The sequence below is a fragment of the Pristiophorus japonicus genome, chromosome X, assembly GCF_044704955.1.
Source record: "Pristiophorus japonicus isolate sPriJap1 chromosome X, sPriJap1.hap1, whole genome shotgun sequence".
Classification (NCBI taxonomy): domain Eukaryota; kingdom Metazoa; phylum Chordata; class Chondrichthyes; family Pristiophoridae; genus Pristiophorus; species Pristiophorus japonicus.
This window is the reverse complement of record NC_092010.1, coordinates 10,512,789-10,534,112: the sequence shown is the minus strand read 5'-3', so window position 1 is coordinate 10,534,112 and position 21,324 is coordinate 10,512,789. Positions and strand designations below refer to the sequence as shown.

General features: G+C 45.8%; 1 protein-coding gene across 4 annotated transcripts in view; it reads left to right on the top strand.

The window, feature by feature from the left end:
• Window positions 1–19,745, top strand: part of LOC139241030 (SPRY domain-containing protein 3-like) — a 313,798-nt gene extending 294,053 nt beyond the window's left edge. For all 4 annotated transcript variants that reach the window (XM_070869751.1, XM_070869752.1, XM_070869748.1 and 1 more), the window contains 2 exons: window positions 14,448–14,587; window positions 16,726–19,745. In XM_070869751.1, the coding sequence (XP_070725852.1) occupies window positions 14,448–14,587; window positions 16,726–16,860 (275 nt within the window). In that variant the 3' untranslated portion in view covers window positions 16,861–19,745. The remainder of the gene's footprint in view (window positions 1–14,447; window positions 14,588–16,725) is intronic.
• The last annotated feature ends 1,579 nt before the right edge of the window (window positions 19,746–21,324 follow it).

Sequence of the window (21,324 nt, the reverse complement as noted above, 5' to 3'; positions counted from 1 at the left end):
TTGCCCTGAGCCCTGTCTCTCAAAAAACTATCCTCCTTTGACCATAAACTCAACTAGACCAACCACATAAATGCCTTGGCTACTAGAGAAGGTCAGAGCTGGGTATTCTATAGCGAGTGGTTCACCGGCTGGAACGAACTACCTAACAGCAGTCTGAGAGTACCTTTACCACACGGACTGCAGCAGTTCAAGACTCGCCACCACCGCCTCGGGCAACTCGGGATCGGCAAAACATGACACCTTCCTAATGACGTCCACATGCCCCTGTGCATGCGCATCTCTCTCTCTCTCTCTCTCTCTCTCTCTCTCTCTCAAAGAGCTCAGTCCCATCCCCCTGCCCTTTCCCCATTCCCCCATCGCCCCTGTGCTCGCTCTCTCTCTCTCTGAGCTCAGTCACATTCCCCCACCCTTTCCCCATCACCCCTGCTCTCGCGCCCCCCCCCCCCCCCCCCTCCTCTTGCGCTATTCCTCCAGCACCTCTGTGCCTTCTCTCTCAGAGAGAGCACTCTGCTTCGTCCTAGGCATCGGACTAGGACACGTCAACGGCGCACCCAGCCAGTCAACCCTGCAAAGTTCTCCTCACTAATGTCAGGAGACTGGTGCCAAAGTTGGGAGAGCTGTCCCACAGACTAGTCAAGCTCCAGGCTGACATAGGTAAAATTCTACGAGTATGATTATCAGCCAACAGCCCAGACTCCTCCATCACAGTCCTTGGGTATATCCTGTCCCATTGGTATGACAGAGCCACAGGAGGTGCAGTCACGGTGATATATCTACGAGATGCCCACACTGCTTAAATTCTGGCCTCTTGTGCATTCCCAATTTTAATTGTTCCACCATTCGCTGACGACTACACAGTATTCATCACCATTCGCAATTTCTCCGATAATGAAGCAGCCCATGCCCACATGCAGCAAGACCTGGATAACATCCAGGCTTGGTCCGCGCGACTCCATCCCATCCCTGGCAACTCTGAGGCTGAAGCAGACAGACTTGGTGTCATATTTGATCCCCGAGATGCGCTTCCGACCACAGATCCACAGCATAACTAAGGCCGCCTATTTCCACCTCTGTATCATCGCCCATCGCCACTCCTGCCTCAGCTCATCTGCTGCTGAAACCCTCATCCATGCCTTTGTTACCTCTAGATTTGACTATTCCAACGCTCTCCTGGCCGGCCTCCAATTTTCTACCCTCCGTAAATTTGAGTTCATCCAAAACTCTGCTGCCCGTGTCCTAACTCGCACCAAGTCCCGTTCACCCGTCACCCCTGTGCTCGCTGACCTGGTTAAGCAACGCCTCGATTTCAAAATTCTCATCGTTGTTTTCAAATCCCTCCATGGCTTCGCCCCTTCCTATCTCTGTAATCACCTCCAGCTCCACAATGTTACAAAATATCTGCACTTCTCCAATTCTAGCCTTTTGAGCATTCCCGATTTTAATCATTCCACCATTGGTGGCTGCCAAGGCCGTCAGTTCTGGAATTCTCTCCTTAAACCTCTCCGCCTCTCTACCTCTATTTCCTCCTTTAAGATGCTACTTAAAACCTACCTCTTTGACCAAGCTTTTGCTGCGCTAATATCTGCTTATGTGGCTGAAGCGCCTTGGGACGTTTTACTGCATTAAAGGCGCTATTTAAATACAAGTTGGGAAGTGGCGAGCAACATTTGCGTCACACAAGTGCCAGGAAATGACCATCTCCAACAAGCGAGAGTCTAACCATCTCTCTTTGACATTCAATGGCTTTACCATCGCTGAATTGCTCTGCAGGTCGCCAATGATCAGCAACTTAACTGGACCAGCCACATAAATACTGTGGTTACAAGAGCGGGTCAGAGGCTGGGTATTCTGCGGCAAGTGTCTCACTTCCTGACTCCCTAAAGCCATTCCACCATCTACAAGACACAAGTCAGGAGTATGATGGAACACTCTCCACTTGCCTGGATGAGTGCAGCTCCAACAACACTCAAGAAGCTCGATATCATCTAGACAAAGCAGCCCACTTGATTGGCACGCTATCCACCACCCTAAATATTCACTCCCTCCCCCACCGGCGCACCGTGGCTGCAGTGTGTACCATCTACAAGATGCACTGCAGCAACTCGCCAAGGCTTCTTCGGCAGCACCTCCCAAACCCGCGACCTCTACCGCCCAGAAGGACAAGGGCAGCAGTGGCATGGGAACACCACCACCTCCAAGCTCCTCTCCAAGTTACACACCATCCTGACTTGGAAATATATCGCCGTTTCATCAATGTTGCTGGAAAAAAATCCTGGAACTCCCTCCCTAACAGCACTGTTGGGAGTACCTTCACCACACGGACTGCAGCGGTTCAAGAAGGCGGCTCACCATCATCTTATCCAGGGCAATTAGGGATGGGCAATAAATGCTGATCTTACCAGTAACATCCACATCTCAAGAATAAATATCAAAAAAAACCTTCATGCTTAGGGTCCTGCTCCAAGCTCTTCCCTGTACCTGGCGTTCAAAAAGACTTAACCTTCATCAGTGTTCCCTCTAATTTGTTTTTGGGCCGCGCAGCCCCTTTAACATGGATGTTATTTATATGGGTTTCCAGAAGGTATTCAGTAAGATCCCACACAAAGACTGTTAGGAATAATGGAAGCGCATGCTATTGGAGGCAACCTTTTGACATGGGTAGGGATATCCAAGTTTGTTGATGGCACTATTGGCTTAGATAGGGAATTGGTTAGGAGGTAGGAGACAGAGTAGGGATATGTACTCCAATTGGCAGGATGTGACTGGTGGTGTTCCCCGAGGATCTGGACTGAGGCCTCAGCTTTTCACTATATTTATCAATGACTTAGATCAAGGAATACTGAGCCGTTTATCCATAGTTTACTGATTACACTAAGTTAGGTAGAACAGTATGTAGTGTAGATGAGAAAGTTACAACGGGACATTGATAGATTAACTGAGTGAGAGAAACTGTGGCAGATGGAGTTCGATGTGGGAGAGTGCGGGGTTGTTTACTTTGAACCTAAGAAAGATGGATCAAAGTATTTTCTAAATGGTGAGAAGCTAGCAACTGTAGAGGGACAGAGAGATTTAAGAGTCCATGTTCAGAAATAAATAAAAACTAGTGGAATGTTAGCCTTCATCTCAAGGGGGCTGGTACACAAAGAGTGGAAGTGATGCTACAGTTATATAAAGATCTGCTCAGACCCCCTGTGGTCACTGGGTTCAGTTCTGGGCCCTGCCCCTCAGGGAGGGTCGATTAGCCTTAGAGGGGGCAGGGCACATTCCCCAGAATGTTACCGGGGTAAAAGGGTTACATAATGAGGGCAGGTTGTACAGACTAGGTTAGTATTCCCTTGAATATAGAATATTAAGGGATGATATAATTGAGGTGTTAAAAATGATTAAAGGATTTAATAGGGTAGATAGAGAGAAAGGATTTAATAGGGTAGATTTGACTGAGTGTGGCACCAAGGAGTCCTAGTAAAACTGAAGTCAATGGGAATCGGGGGGAAAACTCTCCTGGCTGGAGTCATACCCAGCACAAAGGAAGATGGTTGTGGTGGTTGGAGGTCAGTCACCTCAGCCCCAGGACATTGCTGCAGGAGTTCCTCAGGGCAGTGTCCTCGGCCCAACCATCTTCAGCTCCTTCATCAATGACCTTCCTCCATCATAAGGTCAGAAGTGGGGATGTTCGCTGATGATTACACAGTGTTCAGTTCCATTTGCAACTCCTCAGATAATGAAGCAGTCCATGCCCACATGCAGCAAGACCTGGCCAACATTCAGGCCTGTGCTGATAATTGACAAATAACAAGTGCCAGGCAATGACCACCTCCAACAAGTGAGAGTCTAACCACCTCCCCTTGATATTCAATGGCATTATCATCGCCAAATCCCCCACCTTCAACATCCTGGGGCTGCCATTGACCTGTTCCTTCATCGTCGCTGGGCCAAAATCCTGGAACACCCTCCCTAACAGCACTGGGAGTACCATCACCACATGGACTGCAGCGGTTCATGAAGGCATTCAATAAGGTGCCACATAAGAGGTTACTGCACAAGCTGAGTCCATGATCAGATCAGCCATGATCTTATTGAATGGCGGAGCAGGCTCAAGGGGCCAAATGGCCTACTTCTGTTCCTAATTCTTATGTTCTTAAGGCAGCTCACCACCACCTTCTCAAGGGCAATTAAGGATGGGCAATAAATGCTGGTGTTGCCAGCGACGTTACATCCCAGGAACGAATAAAAACAATTTTTTTTAAAGATGGAGAGAAAGGATCTAATAGGGTAGATGGAGAGAAAAGATTTCCTCAATAGTTCAGAACAAGGAAGCATAACTTTAAACTTAGAGCTAGGTAGGTAAATGGAGTTAAGTTCCAGATCAGCCATGGTCTAATTGAATGGTGGAACAGGCTTGAGCAGCTGAATGTACTACTCCTCTTCCTACGTTCCTAACTTCAACTTATCCAAAATGCAACTGCTCACCTCCTGACCCACATTAAGTCCTGCTCACTCATCACCACCATCCTCACTGATCTACGCTGATGCCTTGTTTCCTTCCCCCACCCCCATTCATCCAAGTTCAAATCTTTGTCCTCGTCTTCAAATCCCTCCGCGGCCTCGCACCTCATGAGCTCTGCCTCCTTTCATTACGTTTACTTCTCCACCCGTACCCTTCAGTCCTCTAACTCTGCATGTTCCCCTCTCGTCACCCCACCATTGGTTTCAGTAACTTTACCTCCCTCTCCATAACTCCCTCTTGAACCCCTCTGTCTCTCTCTACATGTATGTCGTTAAAAAAAAATCTCAACCCATCCTTTCGACCAAGTCTTCACTCACTTCTCCTATAGCTTGCCGTCTGTTTCTCTTATTTCTCTGTAAATTGTCTTGGGACATTTTGTATGTTGAAGGTGTGAAATAAATGCAAGCTGGTGCTGTTAAGCAATGTGGGAGAAAAATAAGGACTATAATGAAGTGCCTACATGTGAACCCTAGATCAGTGGTTCTCAAACTTTTTTTAGGCCAGGCTCCATCAAAGAAAGTTCTCATCGCAATGACTCGTGATAGTGATGAGGTATGGAGAACTTGCATTGTCATCGTTCTTGCTCTTCTCATTCACTCTGTTGGTAGCTGGCTTTGTTCAGTTTGGCTCTGAGTCAGAAGGCCATAGTTTCAATCCCCACTCCAAGACATAGCAAGTAACCTTGGCTGACACTTGAATGCACTGCTGGAGGTGCTGTCATTTGGATGAGACGTTAAACCGAGGCCCCATCTGCTTGTTTTGGTGGTTCAGGTGGATGTTGAAGATCTCATGACACTATTGTAAGAGCAGGGAGTTCTCCCGATGTCCTGAGGTCAACATTTATCCTTCATAAAACATCACCAAAACACATTAACTGGCCATACATCTCATTGCTGTTCCTCGGATCTTAACACAATATTTACCAAGTCACTGCAGTTCACAGTAATTCATTGTATGTGAAACACTTTGTGATGTTTACAAGAGTTAAGCCATTCTATTTTTTTCCTTCACTCTTTTTCTCTGTTTCTCTCTCATTTCTTTAAAAGAAAGACTTGCATTTGTATCCTTTCTCTTTCTCTCATGCTTTCTCTTTGCCTTAGTTCCATTGAGGAGCACCTGAGGTGAGTGTGGAACAGTTGCCGGAGGTTACTGTTCAAAGGGAAATGGAACGAAAGAAGTTACTGAAATTTGAAGTAGATAAATCACAGGGGCCTGATGGTTTACATTGAGGATCCTGTGGCAAGCTGGGAAAGAAATAGCTGAGGCCCTGATTTTCTAAAATCCTATAAAAGGGCAAATCGTGCCAGAGAACTGAAGTGTGACTACCCTCAAAATAGGAGATGGGGATCAACCAGGAAGTAAACGTTCAGTCAACCTTGCATCAGTTGTTGGTAAACTAACAGAGTCTATAATGTGGATGGAAATTACTGAGCACTTGGTACAACATGGGTTCATCATAGCCAGTCAGCATGGATAGTCGTGCTTGACCAACCCTCTAGAGTTCTTTGAAGAAACAGTGTAGATGGTTATGATCTGAAATTGTTGAACTCAATTTTGTGGCCGGAAAGTTGTAAAGTGCCTAATCAAAAGATGCTGTTCCTCGAGCTTGCGTTGAGCTTTACGTCAGTGTTGGAGGCCGAGGACAGAGTAGGAGTGTGGCGGAGAATTAAATTGGCAAATGACCGGAAGCTCAGTGTCACGCTTGCGGACTGAACGGAGGTGTTCAGTAAAGCAGTCACCCAATCTGCGTTTGGGCTCCCCAATGTAGAGGAGACCACATCGTGAGCAACGAATGCAGTATACCAGAACTGAAAGAAGTACAAGTAAATCGCTGTTTCACCTGGAAGGAGTGTTTGGGGCCCTGGAAAGTGGGAAGGGAGGAGGTGACAGGGCAGGTGTTGAACTCCTGTGTTTGCACAGGAAGGTGTTCCACAAGGAACAGCTGAAAAGCATTGTTAGCAATACGGGCAGATTCCCTGGGCAGAAGAAAGATGATATATGATATGATACAATAAGGTAAGTAATGGTTGGTACAGTTAATATATGAAGAAGGTAACCAATATGAACTGGAAATGCCCTGGTGTATAGATTTTCAAACTGGAGTCCCTAAAGTCTGCAAGGGGTCCCATAAATCTGCAAAGTCATGAGATTTCTGTCTTGTCTGAAACCAGGCATATCACACACAGTATCTCGAGTTCTGTATTCTATATTTTTTTCTCTATTTCTTAACTCACTTGTGTACTATTTCATACTAATAAAATCAAATTTCTGCAGTAATAGTGCTGTATTCCTATGTTCTTTGAAAGTAAATACGTCAGTATTTACAGGGGGACCCCAGGAGTGTTTCATTATTTACAGGGGGTTTTGGGAGTGTGTCAGTATTTGCAGAGGGTCCCCGGGAGTGTGTCAGTATTGACGGGGGGTCCCCGGGAGTGTGTCAGTATTGACGGGGGGTCCCCGGGAGTGTGTCAGTATTGACGGGGGGGTCCCCGGGAGTGTGTCAGTATTGACGGGGGGTCCCCGGGAGTGTGTCAGTATTGACGGGGGGTCCCCGGGAGTGTGTCAGTATTGACGGGGGGTCCCCGGGAGTGTGTCAGTATTGACGGGGGGTCCCCGGGAGTGTGTCAGTATTGACGGGGGGTCCCCGGGAGTGTGTCAGTATTGACGGGGGGTCCCCGGGAATGTGTCAGTATTGACGGGGGGTCCCCGGGAGTGTGTCAGTATTGACGGGGGGTCCCCGGGAGTGTGTCGGTATTGACGGGGGTCCCCAGGAGTGTGTCAGTATTTACAGGAGGTCCCCGGGAGTGTGTCAGTATTGACGGGGGGTCCCCGGGAGTGTGTCAGTAATTGCAGTGGTCCCTGGGGAGCGTGTCAGTATTTACAGGGGGTCCCCGGGAGTGTGTCGGTATTTACAGGGGGTCCCCGGGAGTGTGTCAGTATTGACGGGGGGTCCCCGGGAGTGTGTCGGTATTTACAGGGGGTCTCCGGGAGTGTGTCAGTATTGACGGGCGGTACCCGGGAGTGTGTCAGTAATTGCAGTGGTCCCGGGGGAGCGTGTCAGTATTTACAGGGGGTCCCCGGGAGTGTGTCGGTATTTACAGGGGGTCCCCGGGAGTGTGTCTGTATTTACAGGGGGTCCCCGGGAGTGTGTCAGTAATTGCAGGGCAAATCTCACCCTGCCATTTATCACACTATCATCCTCCTCCCAGTTATCAGTAAAGTGATGGAAGGAGTTCATCAATGGTACCATCAAACGGAACCGACTCACCACTAAGCTGCTCATCAATGCTCAGTTCAGGTTCCACCAGAGCCACTCGGCTCCAGAGCTCATCACAGCCTCGACTCAGATGTAGGCACAAGAGCTGAACGCCAGAGGAGAGGTGAGAGTGAATGCCCTCGACAGCAAGGCAACATTTGACCGAGTGTGGCATCTGTAGCCCTAGAACATCTGAGGTCAGTGGGAGTCAAAGGGAAAAGCCTCCAGTGGTTTGGAGTCGCACCTGACACACACACAGGCAGGTGGTTGTTGGGGTGGACTATTGACCTGCCTGTACTTTTCACACTGTCTCCTGGCTGCCTTTGAGATTTTTTAAACTGTCCCTTTTGAGATTTTCCAACTGTCTCTACTCATGAGGTTCTCTTTAGAACATCTCTCTCTCTTACTACATTAATGGAGATGAAACTTCCTGAAATGTACTTTGTCCGTGCACTGGAGCAGAAAATACCAGCCCGACACTCCCTATGATTGTTTCTTCAGCTTTTCACCAAGATTTGTGTGGGCTGAATCTGAAAGCCACAGGTAAAAAATATGGATGTAGGACTGGATAAGAAATGATGAAATGGAGTATCCTTTTGAGAGGTGTTGTGTCAGGGCAGGGGATTACTGAGTGGAGCAATGCAGGCAGTTGATGCTTGGACCTCTGTTTCTTACTGACCTAAAGAACCTGGATGCAGAAACCAAGTGATGATTGGTAACACTACAGTTGGGCCCACAGAATCATAGAATTTTACAACCCCAAAACAGCCCATCCTCCTGTTCGCTTGCTCACGCTCCATCTCTCTCTATCAGCTGTCCCATTACCCTGCCTTTTCTCCATTTGACCTATTGTGTCTGTGCCCGGCTCTCTCAGTCCTATTCCTGGTGGAAAGAAATAGGGAAGAATGAGAGTACTAATTATAGATTCTGCTACCCCCACTGTTTCTGGTCGAACATTCCATGTCTTAACAGCGTTCTGTGTAATTCTCCCTCCTTTCGGTGATGATAAATTTCTCCCCTCTAGTTACAATCTCATTCACCAGTGGCAGTTGGTTTCCTGATTCACATGATCAAAACCCCTGGTAATTATGGCCATCTCTATCAGAGCTCCTCTTTACCTTCTCTGTTCTAATGAAAAGAGCCCCCAGAGTCTCTGGGGTCTCCTCATAATGAAAGCCTCTCGTCCCTGGTCTCATCTTAGTGTACCCTCTCCAGGACCTTGACATCCTTCCGAAAGTAAGGCACCAAAACTGTGGCCTGACCAACAATTTGTGCCGGGATAGGTGACATAGGAACATTGAATGGAGCATGGACATCGAAATTTACAATGGGAAAATTGACAAAACTGTGAACAAAAAAGTGACACCAGTAAGTAAGGTTTCCAGACAGGCAATGTGTGCAGATGTAAATTTTTGATGCAACATATGGATATAATGTAAGATTTTTAATTACAAAGTATTCATAGCACAGAAACAGACAATTTGGCCCAACCGCTCCGTGCCGGTGTTTATGCTCCACACCAGCCTCCTCCCATCCCTCTTCATCTCACCCTTTCAACATTTCTTTCTATTCCTTTCTCCCTCATGTGTTTACCTAGCTTCCCCTTAAATGCATCTATAGAATCATAGAAATTTACAGCACAGAATGAGGCCATTTTGGCCCATCGTGTCCGCGCCATTTAATGTGTATTCCCTTGCATTGTTAGCCCTCCCCAAATGCATTACCTCACATTTCTCCGGATTGGATTCCATTTGCCACTGTTCTGCCCACCTGACCAGTTGATTGATATCTTCCTGCAGTCCGCAGCTTTTTCTTCTGTTATCAGCCACACAGCCTATTTTAGTATCATCTGCAAACTTCTTAATCATACCCCCAACATTCAAGTCCAAGTCATTGATATATACCACAAAAAGCAAGGGCCCTAGTACTGAGCCCTGCGGAACCCCACTGGAAACATCCTTCCAGTCACAAAAACACCCATCAACCTTTACCCTCTGCTTCCTGCCTCTGAGCCAATTTTGGATCCAACTTGCCACTTTGCCCTGGATCCCATGGGCTTTTACTTTCAGTCCAGTCTGCCATGTGGGACCTTATCAAAAGCCTTGCTAAAATCCATACACACTACATCATATGCACTGCCCTCATCGACCCTCCTGGTTACCTCCTCGAAAAATTCAATCAAGTTAGTCAGACACAACTTTCCCTTAACAAATCCATGCTGACTGTCCCTGATTAATCCATGTCTTTCCAAATGAAGATTTATCCTGTCCCTCAGGAGGTTTTCCAACCACTGACAGGTCTGTAATTACTCGGTCTATCCCTTTATCCTTTTTTAAACAAAGGTACAACTTTACCAGTCCTCTGGCACCAGACCTGTAGCCAGAGAGGACTGAAAAATGATGGTCGGAGCCTCTGCTATTTCCTCTTTTGCTTCTCTTAACAGCCTGGGATACATTTCATCCGGGCCTGGGGATTTATCCACTTTCAAAGCTGCTAAGCCCCTTAATACTTTCTCTCTCACTAAGTTTACCTTGTCTAATATTTCACACGCCTCCTCCTTCATTGCAAAGTCTGCATCGCTCCTCTCTTTTGTGAAAACAGATGCAAAGTATTCATTAAGAAATCATACCTCCACACACAGATTTCCTTTATGGTCTCTAATAGACCCCACTCTTTTTCTAGTTATCCTCTTGCTCTTAATATATTTAAAAAACATCTTTGGGTTTCCCCTGATTTTACTTGCCAACATTGTTTCATGCTCTCTCTTTGCTTTCCTGATATCTTTTTAAATTTCACCCCTGCACTTTTTATACTCTCGAGTTTCTGCAGTATTGAGCTCTCAGTATCTGTCATAAGCTTCCCTTTTTTTCCTTATTTTACCCTGTATGTCCCTTGACATCTAGGGAGCTCTAGATTTGTTAGCCCCAAACTTTTTCCTTAAGGGAACAAACTTGTTCTGTACCACCAGGATCTCCTTGAATGCCTCCCACTGCTCTGACACTGATTTACCATCAAGTAGCTGTTTCCAGTCCACTTTGACCAAATCCCATCTCAGCTCCGCAAAATTGGCTTTACCACAATTGAGAACTTTTATTCCTGGTCCCCCTTTGTCCTTTTCCTTAACTACCCTAAATCTTGCTGAATTATGATCACTAGCACCAAAATGCTCTCCCACTGATACCCCTTCCACCGGCCCCTCTTCATTCCTCAAAACCAAGTCCAGAACCGTCCCCTCCCTTGTTGGGCTTGTTACACACTGGCCAAAGAAATTCTCCTGAATGCATTTTAGGAATTCTGCACCCTCTGTACCATTCACACTATTTTTTTCCCAGTTAATATTAGGTAGTTGAAATCCTCCACTATTACAGCTCTATAGTTTATGTGCACACATTTGTTCTTCTATATCCCTCTGACTGTTTGGGGGGGTCTATAGTACACTCCCAGTAGTGTGATCACCCCTTCTTTATTCTTCATTTCAACCCATATGGCCTTGTTTGATGTCCCCTCTAACATATCATCCCTCCTCACAGCTGTAATAGTTTCTTTAATCAATACTGCGAGCCCCCCTCCTTTTTACCCCCCTCTCTATCCCGTCTGAGAACCCTGTAACCAGGAATGTTGAGCTGCCATACCTGCCCTTCTTTCAGCCATGTCTCAGTAATAGCTATAATATCGTACTGCCAAGTGTCAATCTGTGCTCTCAGCTCATCTGCCTTATTCCCTATACTCCTTGCATTGAAGTATGTCCCATTTAGTAGTACCAAACTCCCTTCTCTATTTTTCAGCCCTTGTTTCCTCTGTCTTCCAAATTCACTTTCTACATTTTTGCTTTCCAATTCCCACTTTACTCCCCTCCCTACTGAATCTATTCTCGGGTTCCCATCCCCCTGCCAAGCTCATTTAAACCCTCCCCAACAGCAATAGCAAATCCCCCCCCCCAGCGAGGATATTGGTCCCGGCTCTGTTGAGGTGCAACCCGGTCTCACCTCCCCCAGAAACAGTCTCAATACCTCAGGAAACTAAAGCCCTCTGTCCTGCACCATCTTTCCAGCTATGTATTCATGTTCTCTATCCTCCTATTTCTGTACTCACTAGCTCATTGCACCAGCAGTAACCCAGAGATTACTACCTTTGAGGTCCTGCTTTTTAATCTCTCTTCTCATTCCCTAAACTCTGCCTGCAGGACCTCATCCCTCTTTCTACCTATGTCATTGGTCCCGATATGGACCACGATCTCTGGCTGTTCACCCTCTCCCCCCAGAAAGCCCTGCAGCCGCTCGGTGACATCCGTGACCCTGGCACTATTCGCCTCAACCATTCCCTGTGGTAGCAAGTTCCACATTCTCACTGCTCACTGGATAAAGAAGTTTCTCCTGAATTCCCTATTGGATTTATCAGTGACTATCTTATATTGATGGCCCCTCGTGCTGGTCTCCCCACAAACAGAAGCATCTTCTCTACATCTACCCGATCAAACCCTTTCATAATCTTGAAGATCTCTATCAGGTCACCTCTCAGTCATCTCTTTTCTGTTCTGGTATCATTCTAATAAATCTTTTTTACACCTTCTCTGGTACCTCTATATCCTTTTTATAATATGGAGACCAGAACTGTTGTCTTATTGTGAAGCACCGTTATTACGTTAAAGGTGATATATAAATGCACCTTGTTGTTCACAAGTTTAATGTAGCTTCTCTGCTTTTCAATTCTATCCTCTAGAAATGAACCCCAGTGCTTTTTGATGCTAATGCTACTTAATCTGCGTTGCTGCTTTTAGTGATCTGTGTATCTATATCCCAGATCCCTCTGTTTCTCTACCCCACTTAGACACTTATTTTCCATGGTGTATGTGACCTCCTTATTCTTCCTACCAACATGTAATATCTCACACTTGTCTATATTGAAGTTCATTTGCCAATTACACACCCATTCTGCAAATCTATTAATGTTTTCCTGTAGTTTATCGCAGTCCTCCGCTACTAACTGTACAACCCCTCCCCTCCCCCAAATTTGGTGTCGGCAGCAAATTTTGAAGTTGTACTTCCAATTCCCGAGTCCAAATTGTTTATATAAATCGTGAACAGCAGTGGTTCCAGCATCGATCCTTGTGGCACATGGATAGGAAGTCTGTTATAGGCATATATATATGTATATGTATGTATGTATGTGCAATATATGGATATAATGTAAGATTTTTAATGTAGATAGATATATATAAAGAATTAAGTGCAGTGGTCCCAACACTGACCCTGGGGACACCACTGGTCACTTTGAGACACATCCATCAACCTGTAGTTTTCTGACCTTTAGCCAACTTCCTATCCATGCTGCTGCATTCACTTTAATATTGTTATTAATGTACGTTACTGTTGTATTCCTTTTGTCCAGTGTTAAGGAGATAGAGTGTGATTTTAAAATTGAAAGAGCTGCCTTGTCGATCTCCTAAATTGGGGTGAGGGCTGGGGTACGTTATTCCTGTGGGAGCTCACTGTCGACGTTCAACTTAACCTGATCTTGCAAGGTCTGCGGGCTCGGTACAGAGTCTCTTCTGCTTCCTACTGTTTGCCGTGTCCCACAGACAGTCAGTTCTTTCCACTGCTTCTGTAGAGTACTGGCACACCAGTAGCTGGAGGTTCCGCCTAACTTACTTTGTGGTGGGAACCCCACCACAACAAATATCCAGGCCTTTGTGTCTTAGGGACAAATATTTCTGGGGCTCCTATTTCAAAACACAACTTGCTGAGAGTTAAAATGTATTCTACATTGCTGGCACGAAGCAAACCAACACATTTCAGGCCATGACAGAGGCCCGTCTGACTTTGCAAGAAATCTTCTTACAAATATTAGACAACATTTCCAATTGGAATGGTCTTCATAACTTTACCAAAGATTGATTGGAACAAACGATGATTTGCTTTTCTGTGGGTCTTGGAAAAATGTAACATCCCCACTGACTCTTGGGAATCCCTGGCCCAAGACCGCTCAAAGTGGAGAAGCATTCGTGAAGGCGCCGAGCACCTCGAGTCCCTTTGCCGGGAGCATGCGGAAGCCAAGAGTCGACAGCGGAAGGAGCGTACGACAAACCAAGCACCCCATCCATCTGTCCCTCCAACCACCATCTGCCCCACCTGTGACACGAGTCTGTAGATTCTACATTGAACTCATCAGTCACCTTCGAATTTATATTAGTGTGGAAGCAAGTCATCCTCGACTCCAGAGGGCTGTCTAAGAAGAAGAATAGGGATCACCCTTTCCTTCAGAGTGCTAGTTAGGATTGTGACTAGGATATAATATAGACACACTCCTTATGGTGTGTGATCAATCTATCCATTCCAAGAAAGAGGAAAATCCTACAGAAAGTTATTTCACTGCAACTTTTGAGTCCGTCTTTGGCTGAAATGTCATGAAATAATCATGCTTCAATCCCCCAAAATTGAAGGAAATAGGTTGAAGAGAACCCAGGGTATACATAGTAACCACCTTCTATAACATAAGTGCCTGTCATCTATAGATCCTGGCTCATTAACTAATGGATCCAGTCCAAGTTTGATGAAGCGTTACTGACGGTATCCTGTGGCCTATCTGTTCCCAGTCATGCCTTACTCCTAATTGTAGTTTGAAAGTGTGCCTGTATCTTTCCCTCCCAAGTACTTTATCCTGACTGATGTGCATTTCTTTCCACAGATGACAGTGATGACGATGTTGATGCTGCAGAATTGAAGCCCAAGCAGAGACGTGTGAGGAACATCATGTATTTCAATGATGAGGATGAAGAGGACGAAGGCGAGGAAATGGAGCAAGAATACGATGGAAAGAAAGTCACGGTACGGAGGCACTTTTCCTTTCCACTGTTTGCCTTGTCCCACAAACACTGCTGCTGTAGAATGCTGCACCTAGCAGGTCGGAAGGTAATGAGGGATAGTTGGAGCTGAGTTATGTTACTGGCACATTCGAGTTAGTGGGCAGTCCTGGGACTTGTGAATGGACCACCATGGCGTCTATACTACCACACTGGTATTTCTCAGCTTGGTTCCTTCCACTGTACATCGTTGGTTGAACAAGAGCTTAGTGAGGTAATGTACTCCCCTCTGACAGACACCTTTGTCTTCTGACAGTGCCAATAGACCATGTGCAGCAGTGAACTGGATCGACTGTTGTCTCGGCTCCTTCTAACTTTCTTGTCTTACCTCCCCAGGTAAAGGTACACGTCAATGTGAATAGAATCATGGGAAATGCTCCTGTTCCTGAACTGAGCTCTGATCTATTTTTTGAAATGTGAGAAAGTTTCTGTGGAGTCAGCGGATAAACCGCGTAGCTCCAGTGAGATACAGAACAATTTCCTGCTTATTATCCTGGGCGTGCTGTCAGAAACCTACCCAGATATCAGGGCCACTTGATGGTAGATCTGGGAGCAGAGTTAGCAGAGAATCACCTATGACCGAAGCGGAAGTAGTTTGAGTAGGAGGCCACTAAAGACCCTACAATAACAGCAGTGCAGAAGTAAAAGAGATGACGTCGATCAGGAAGTTATAATTGGATGATGTCAAATTTGGTTTTAAAAGCCTGCAGATTGTAGGAACGAGGGGTGGAGTTCCATAGTTTGGAGGGCCCAGCATAGAAGAAGGTAGCGTAGGAGGCAGTGCAATAAGTCTTGATATCAACACAGTTGTGGTATTGATAAAAGAAAGATGAGCAAGATTGCAGTGGAGAGAGAGTGAATGACAGCTGGAGGTGGCGGAAGGATTGCCCATCAGTCAAACTTTGTTTTCTCTTCGATCCTGGCCAGAAGTGAAAAAATCTTGTCCACGTTTGGAGTGTCATTCAAGCCATGGTCTCTCGTTATAGAGAACTGAGTGAAGTGTCAGCTGTGGCCTTGAACCCACAACCTTTAGACTCCGAGGCAAGGGTGCTGCCCACTGAGGGGAGTGCAGCACTGTCTGAGGTGCTGTCTTTCGGATGAGACGTTAAACCGAGGCCCCATCTGCCCCCTCGGGTGGACATAAAAGATCCCACGGCACTATTTCGAAGAAGGGCCAGGGGAGTTACCCCCTGTGTCCTGCTTAATATTTACTCTCAACCAACATCGCTGAAAGAGATTAATGTGGCACTCCTCTTACTGCTGTTATTAAGGCCACATTCCCTTCCGGTAAAACACTGACTAACTTTGCAGTGAAACATGTTGGGAGTTTCTGAGAGGGGTAATCAGGCACTACAAAAATATCTTAGAAGGATAACATTTACAACAAAACTGAAAGATTAATATTCACCTTTGAACTGTATCCCAGTGGGAGCCAGGGCCTGCGTGGGAGGGAATTTGGAAACTCAGCGTTTTTTGAGAAAGGTGGCTGAGAGTCATGTAAACTATGGCTAACTTGTCTTGCACTGATAAGTCCAGTTACTGACTGCATTCTCCCAGGATCACAGATCAGGACAGGCTGGGTAAATCTAACCCCAGCCCACCCTCCTGTTGCTCCATACAATCACATTTTGCTTTATCGACACGCTGTACCACTAGGAGACCCGGGACTGCTGTGGGTTACAGGCGATACTGCTTTAATTTTACAAAATAAAACTGGTGTTTGATCATGAGTTGAGGGAACCACTTTCCAGTAAGAGCAGTGCGCCAATTGCCAAAATGTTGAAGCCTGAATTGCTTTTGCCCCTTTCTGTTGTCGCCTTGAGTACATAGTCATCATCATCATAGGCAGGCCCTCGGAATTGAGGAAGACTTGCTTGCACTCCTAAACGGAGTCCTTAGGTGGCTGAATAGTCCGATACGAGAACCACAGACCCTGTCACAGGTGGGACAGATAATCGTGGAGGGAAAGGGTGGATGGGGAGTCTGGTTTGCTGCACGTTCCTTCCGCTACCTGTGCTTGATTTTTGCACGCTCTCGGCGACGAGACTCAGTACAGTGTCCCTCACTCCCCAGTGCAAATTTTATTTTGAAAATCTCTTTCAGGTATTTTTCACTCGAAATGGAAAGATAATTGGGCGGAAAGAAGCGCCAGTGCCATCTGGAGGATTCTACCCCACCATCGGAATGCTTAGCAACGGAGAGAAGGTTAAAGTCGACCTGCATCCTCTGAGCGGTTGAGCTGTTCAGCCACGTCTCACTGAACACTGTATGCTCGTCTTCCTACTGCCATCTACTGGCTGTTTGTGGTATAGCCTGTAACACCACAGAGCGTGTGCAAGATTGACCGTTATATTTGGCCATTTTATGTTACTCTGCTATTCCATTGGTGTATTTAACAAACGGTTATATAGGACAAGTGTCTAATCTGATTGTTTTCCTTCATTATCTGTTAAATCCTGCTTTAAAACACTAAAAATCCATTGCTGCTTTCAAACCTTTTGCAGCTACAATAATCCAATACTAATTATTGATTACCTCAGTTGCACACCCTTGGCATTTGAAAAGAACACTCCCTGATGCCGCTCTCTTCCTGCACATCCAGAGCTATTAAACAATCAATATTAGACAGCAAATCCTAAAATGATCCAAATTGATTTCCTCCTTGTTTGCTGTCTGCAAGCTGCTTTCTAAGGAATGTTTTCCAGGAGCCTGCTCCAGTCTGTCAGTGTTCTGTAAGCAGCAGAATAGAAACTCACGAGATCATCAGAGAGCATGCAGATGTGAACTGTCCTCTCCCCTCACCAAGGTCTGTGTACAGTGACTTATCCACAGTACTACAGGGCTGCTGTTCCTGCTTGTTATTAGCATCAGTGTGTTAGCAACCATTACAATCCACCTGCCACAAAGTAAGGTCATTGACGCAGTCAGGAAATCCCTGGGAAAGCCTGTCCCTTTAGGTTGGTATTGATCTTTCTGTCACAAGTGAGTGCTCCTGTCTCTCCCTCTATTCCACTGTCGGCACCTGTCTGTCTGCACTGTGTAAATGTCACCAGTACTACACTGCTTCTCAGCTTGTAGACCTGACCTTTCTTTGTATCTGCACTATGCTAGGGATGATGTGAAGCCTTGGTCAGAACGTTTGTGTTGCTATTGGAGGCTGTGGCTACGGTTACTGTACATTGTATGTGAAAAACATTCTGTGGCAACTGTCACTGAACCCTGACAGTATTAGGGCACTGTCTTACAAAGGAAAAGGTATATGACACAGACCTAAAGCTGCAGATGTTACATGGAGGCCTCATTCATTGGAAGAGAACACTGCCCAAACATTAGCATTTCACAAAAGTTTTCTTCCTCTTCAGACTGAGATGAGCTGAGGTGCTTTTTGTGTCTGTAACGTGTTCTCCACACTTTACTTCCACATTGTCCTCACACCCTGTGTGCAGAATGTTACAAAGTACCTCCAATGTTCAGTCCACTCACATCTCACCCACACCCACAAAATCAACTCCATGAAGCTTTTGCAACTCAAAGTTTTCTTTCAGTTCTCAAATGTTGAGCTGTGCAGAATTGCTGTGTGTTGGAAAGCTTTCTCGAGCCCCTTTTATGCTGTACGAATGCTGCAGGTTCCAGCCGTGTGAGAAATTTGCCACATTTGCTTAATGTGTGGCAAGTTTGCCTTGGGAGCCCACAGCACCAATACAACACATCAGCTCTTAGCATCATTCTGCCTGTCCCTGCTATGTCATTTCTAAATAAATAATGACATGAAGTACTGGTTGGGGGTGGTGAAAGGCAGGGGTGAGAGGCAGTGATCAGGTGCAGGGACCTTGGCTGAGTTCTCCACGCACTGGCCAGGGTGCTAAGGGCAATTACTACTCCCTTTGCTGTCAGGATGAGATCACCTAACTCAGCACCGAGCAGTGTGCGCTCAGAATTTACAATTTTAATTCCCGTTAGTGCGATTTTAAAGTTTGTGAATAAAGTTTCCTGCTAAGAGTCAAAAGCTTCATGTGAAGAAATGTATGGTATTAAAGTGCATTTCAGATCTATTCTACACTCGGTTAGCAGACATGATATCAAATTCAACTTAGAATAAAGTACTGTAGCATTCTGTATCTTGTCCCACACATGTGAACAGGCAGAATAGTGGATGGTGAGATGTGGAGCTTAGCGGGATTGTGAGTGAGAGCTACATTAACTCGATTCAGGGGTTGCATAGACTTCCCCCCCTCCCTCTCTTTCCCCTCCTCCCCCACCCCCCGCCAGCAAACGTCCAAAATAATTTCAACATTCAGAAACTGACAGGGCTAACACATTAAAACATCACCCTGTGAAATAAATCATGTGGTTTGTGTTAGCCCTGAGACAGCTGAGTAATTGAGGCAGTGCATGGGCTATGTCGGCACCAGCTGCCATTTTAACCAGTGGGGAGGGAGCAACAGCATACAGAACTGGAGTGAACCCAGGCCTTATAGACCCAACCACTGTCCTTTTTCCTCCCGAGCCCAAGTTTTTGTTTCTTTGCCCGATGTGGGTTTTCTGCAGCTGCCCCCACCCCTTGTTTGAGGTGACCTTGTCCAATTATGGGCCCTGTTCATGGTGTGGATGCACATTCAGCAGTAACAGGTTTGACACTTTGTAAACGTATTTGATTTTGGGCCTTTGCAGCCAGTGGACGGAGGAGATGTTTATCCAGCAGTTTGAGCGGGATTTGATGGCCCTTTACTATGATGGCCCTACAGATTGAGCACGTCTGGTTTGCTTTATTTACTGTGTACTCCAAACATTGCACTGAGGTAAAGGGACTTTTGAGTGGAAAGTATTTCATTTTTATGTCCTGAAAGCAATTGGATTCTTGAGTGATTTTTGTAACAATACTGTGTTAAAGTGAGGTTTCCTGAACGGGGCTAAACACTGAGCTCAAAGTAAAACATGGTTCCAATTTCTCCCCACCTGAGCTGTGATATATTTTGAGAGATTGTAAATTGCTTATTGATTGTGGATATGTTAGAGAAATGACCTTTGACATGTGGCAGTCTCCTACCAGCTCTTTTGTACCAATAATCGACCTTGTGCACTATATTATATCAAAGATATGTACATAATTCAGATGTTTATATGCTTTAATTAAAATAGATATTTCCATAATTGTGTGTTCTTTTCTCTGATCCCACTGTGGGTGCTGATCCTTGTTACTGTGTGAAGTACATCAGAGCTGTGTGACAGCTTGGCTTAGTGTCAGAAGGTTGTGGGTTTAAGTCTCACTCCAGAGACTTGAGCATATACTCCAGACCAACACTCCAGTGAAGTACTGAAGGAGTGCTGCACTGTCGGAGGTGCTGCCTTTTGGATGAGACGTTAAGCCGAGATGGATGTTAACAATCCCATGGCACTATTTGAAGAAGAGCAGAGGTGTCCTCAACCATAGGATTACATCGGATATACAGCACAGAAACAGGCCATTCGGCCCAACCAGACCATGCGGCGTTTATGCTCCACTCAAGCCTCCTCCCGTCTTTCCTCATCTAAATCTATCAGCATAACCCTCCATTCCCTTCTCCCTCATATACTTGGCTAGCCTCCCCTTAATGCATCGATACTATTCGCCTCAACCCCTCCCTGTGGAAGCAAGTTCCACATTCTCACCGCTCTCTGGGTAAAGAGGTTTCTTCTGAATTCCCCACTGGATTTCTTGGTGACTATCTTATATTGATGGCCTCTAGTTATGCTCTTTCCCACAAGTGGAAACACTCTCTCTGTGTCCATTCTATTAAAACTTTTCATCATTTTAAAGACCTCTATTAGGTCACCCCTCAGCCTTTTCTTTTCAAGAAAAAAAGAGACCCAGCCTGTTCATCCTTTCCTGATACCATTTCTGATATCATCCTTGTAAATCTTCTCTGCACCCTCTCCAGTGCCTCTATATTGTTTTTATAGTATGATGACCAGAACTGTATCTAACCAAGGCTCGATACAGGATTACCTTAACTTCTCTACTTTTCAATTCCATCCCTCTAGAAATAACCCCTGGTGCTTGGTTTGCTTTCATTGTGGCCCTCTTGGCCTGTGTTGCTACTTCGTGGTTTGTGTATGTGTACTCCCAGATCCCTTTACTCGTTTACCCAAATTAGATTCTTCTTTTCTAGGTAATATTTTGACCACCTTATTTTTCTTACCAAAATGTAATCCCTCATATTTATCTATGTTGAAATTAATTTGCCAATTATATGCCCATTCTGCAAATTTATTACTATCTTGTAATTTGTTGCAGTCCTCCTCAGTATTAACTATCCCCCCAATTTGGTGTCGTCCACAAATTTAGAAATTGTGTTTTGATTCCAAAGTCTAAATCATTAATATAAATTGTGAACAACAGTGGTCCCAGCACTGATCCTTGTGGAACACCACTACCCACCTCCTGCCCCTGTGAATAGCTACCCTTTACCCCTGAGAGCTTTGTGGCTAGCACATTTCAGGAGGTGGTCACCCTGCAGCAATAAGAGTGTGCAGGCAGAGAGGAAATGGGTGACCACCAGACAGATGAGGAGGACCAGGTAGGTAGTGCAGGAGCCTCCTGAGTGCATCTCGTTCTCCAACCATGGGTGGCTCAGCTATACAGGTGGGGTTGGGGGGGAAAGAAAGAGGAAAATCAGGAAAGCAATAGTGTTGGGGGAACAGACAGGTGTTTCTGCAGCCGCA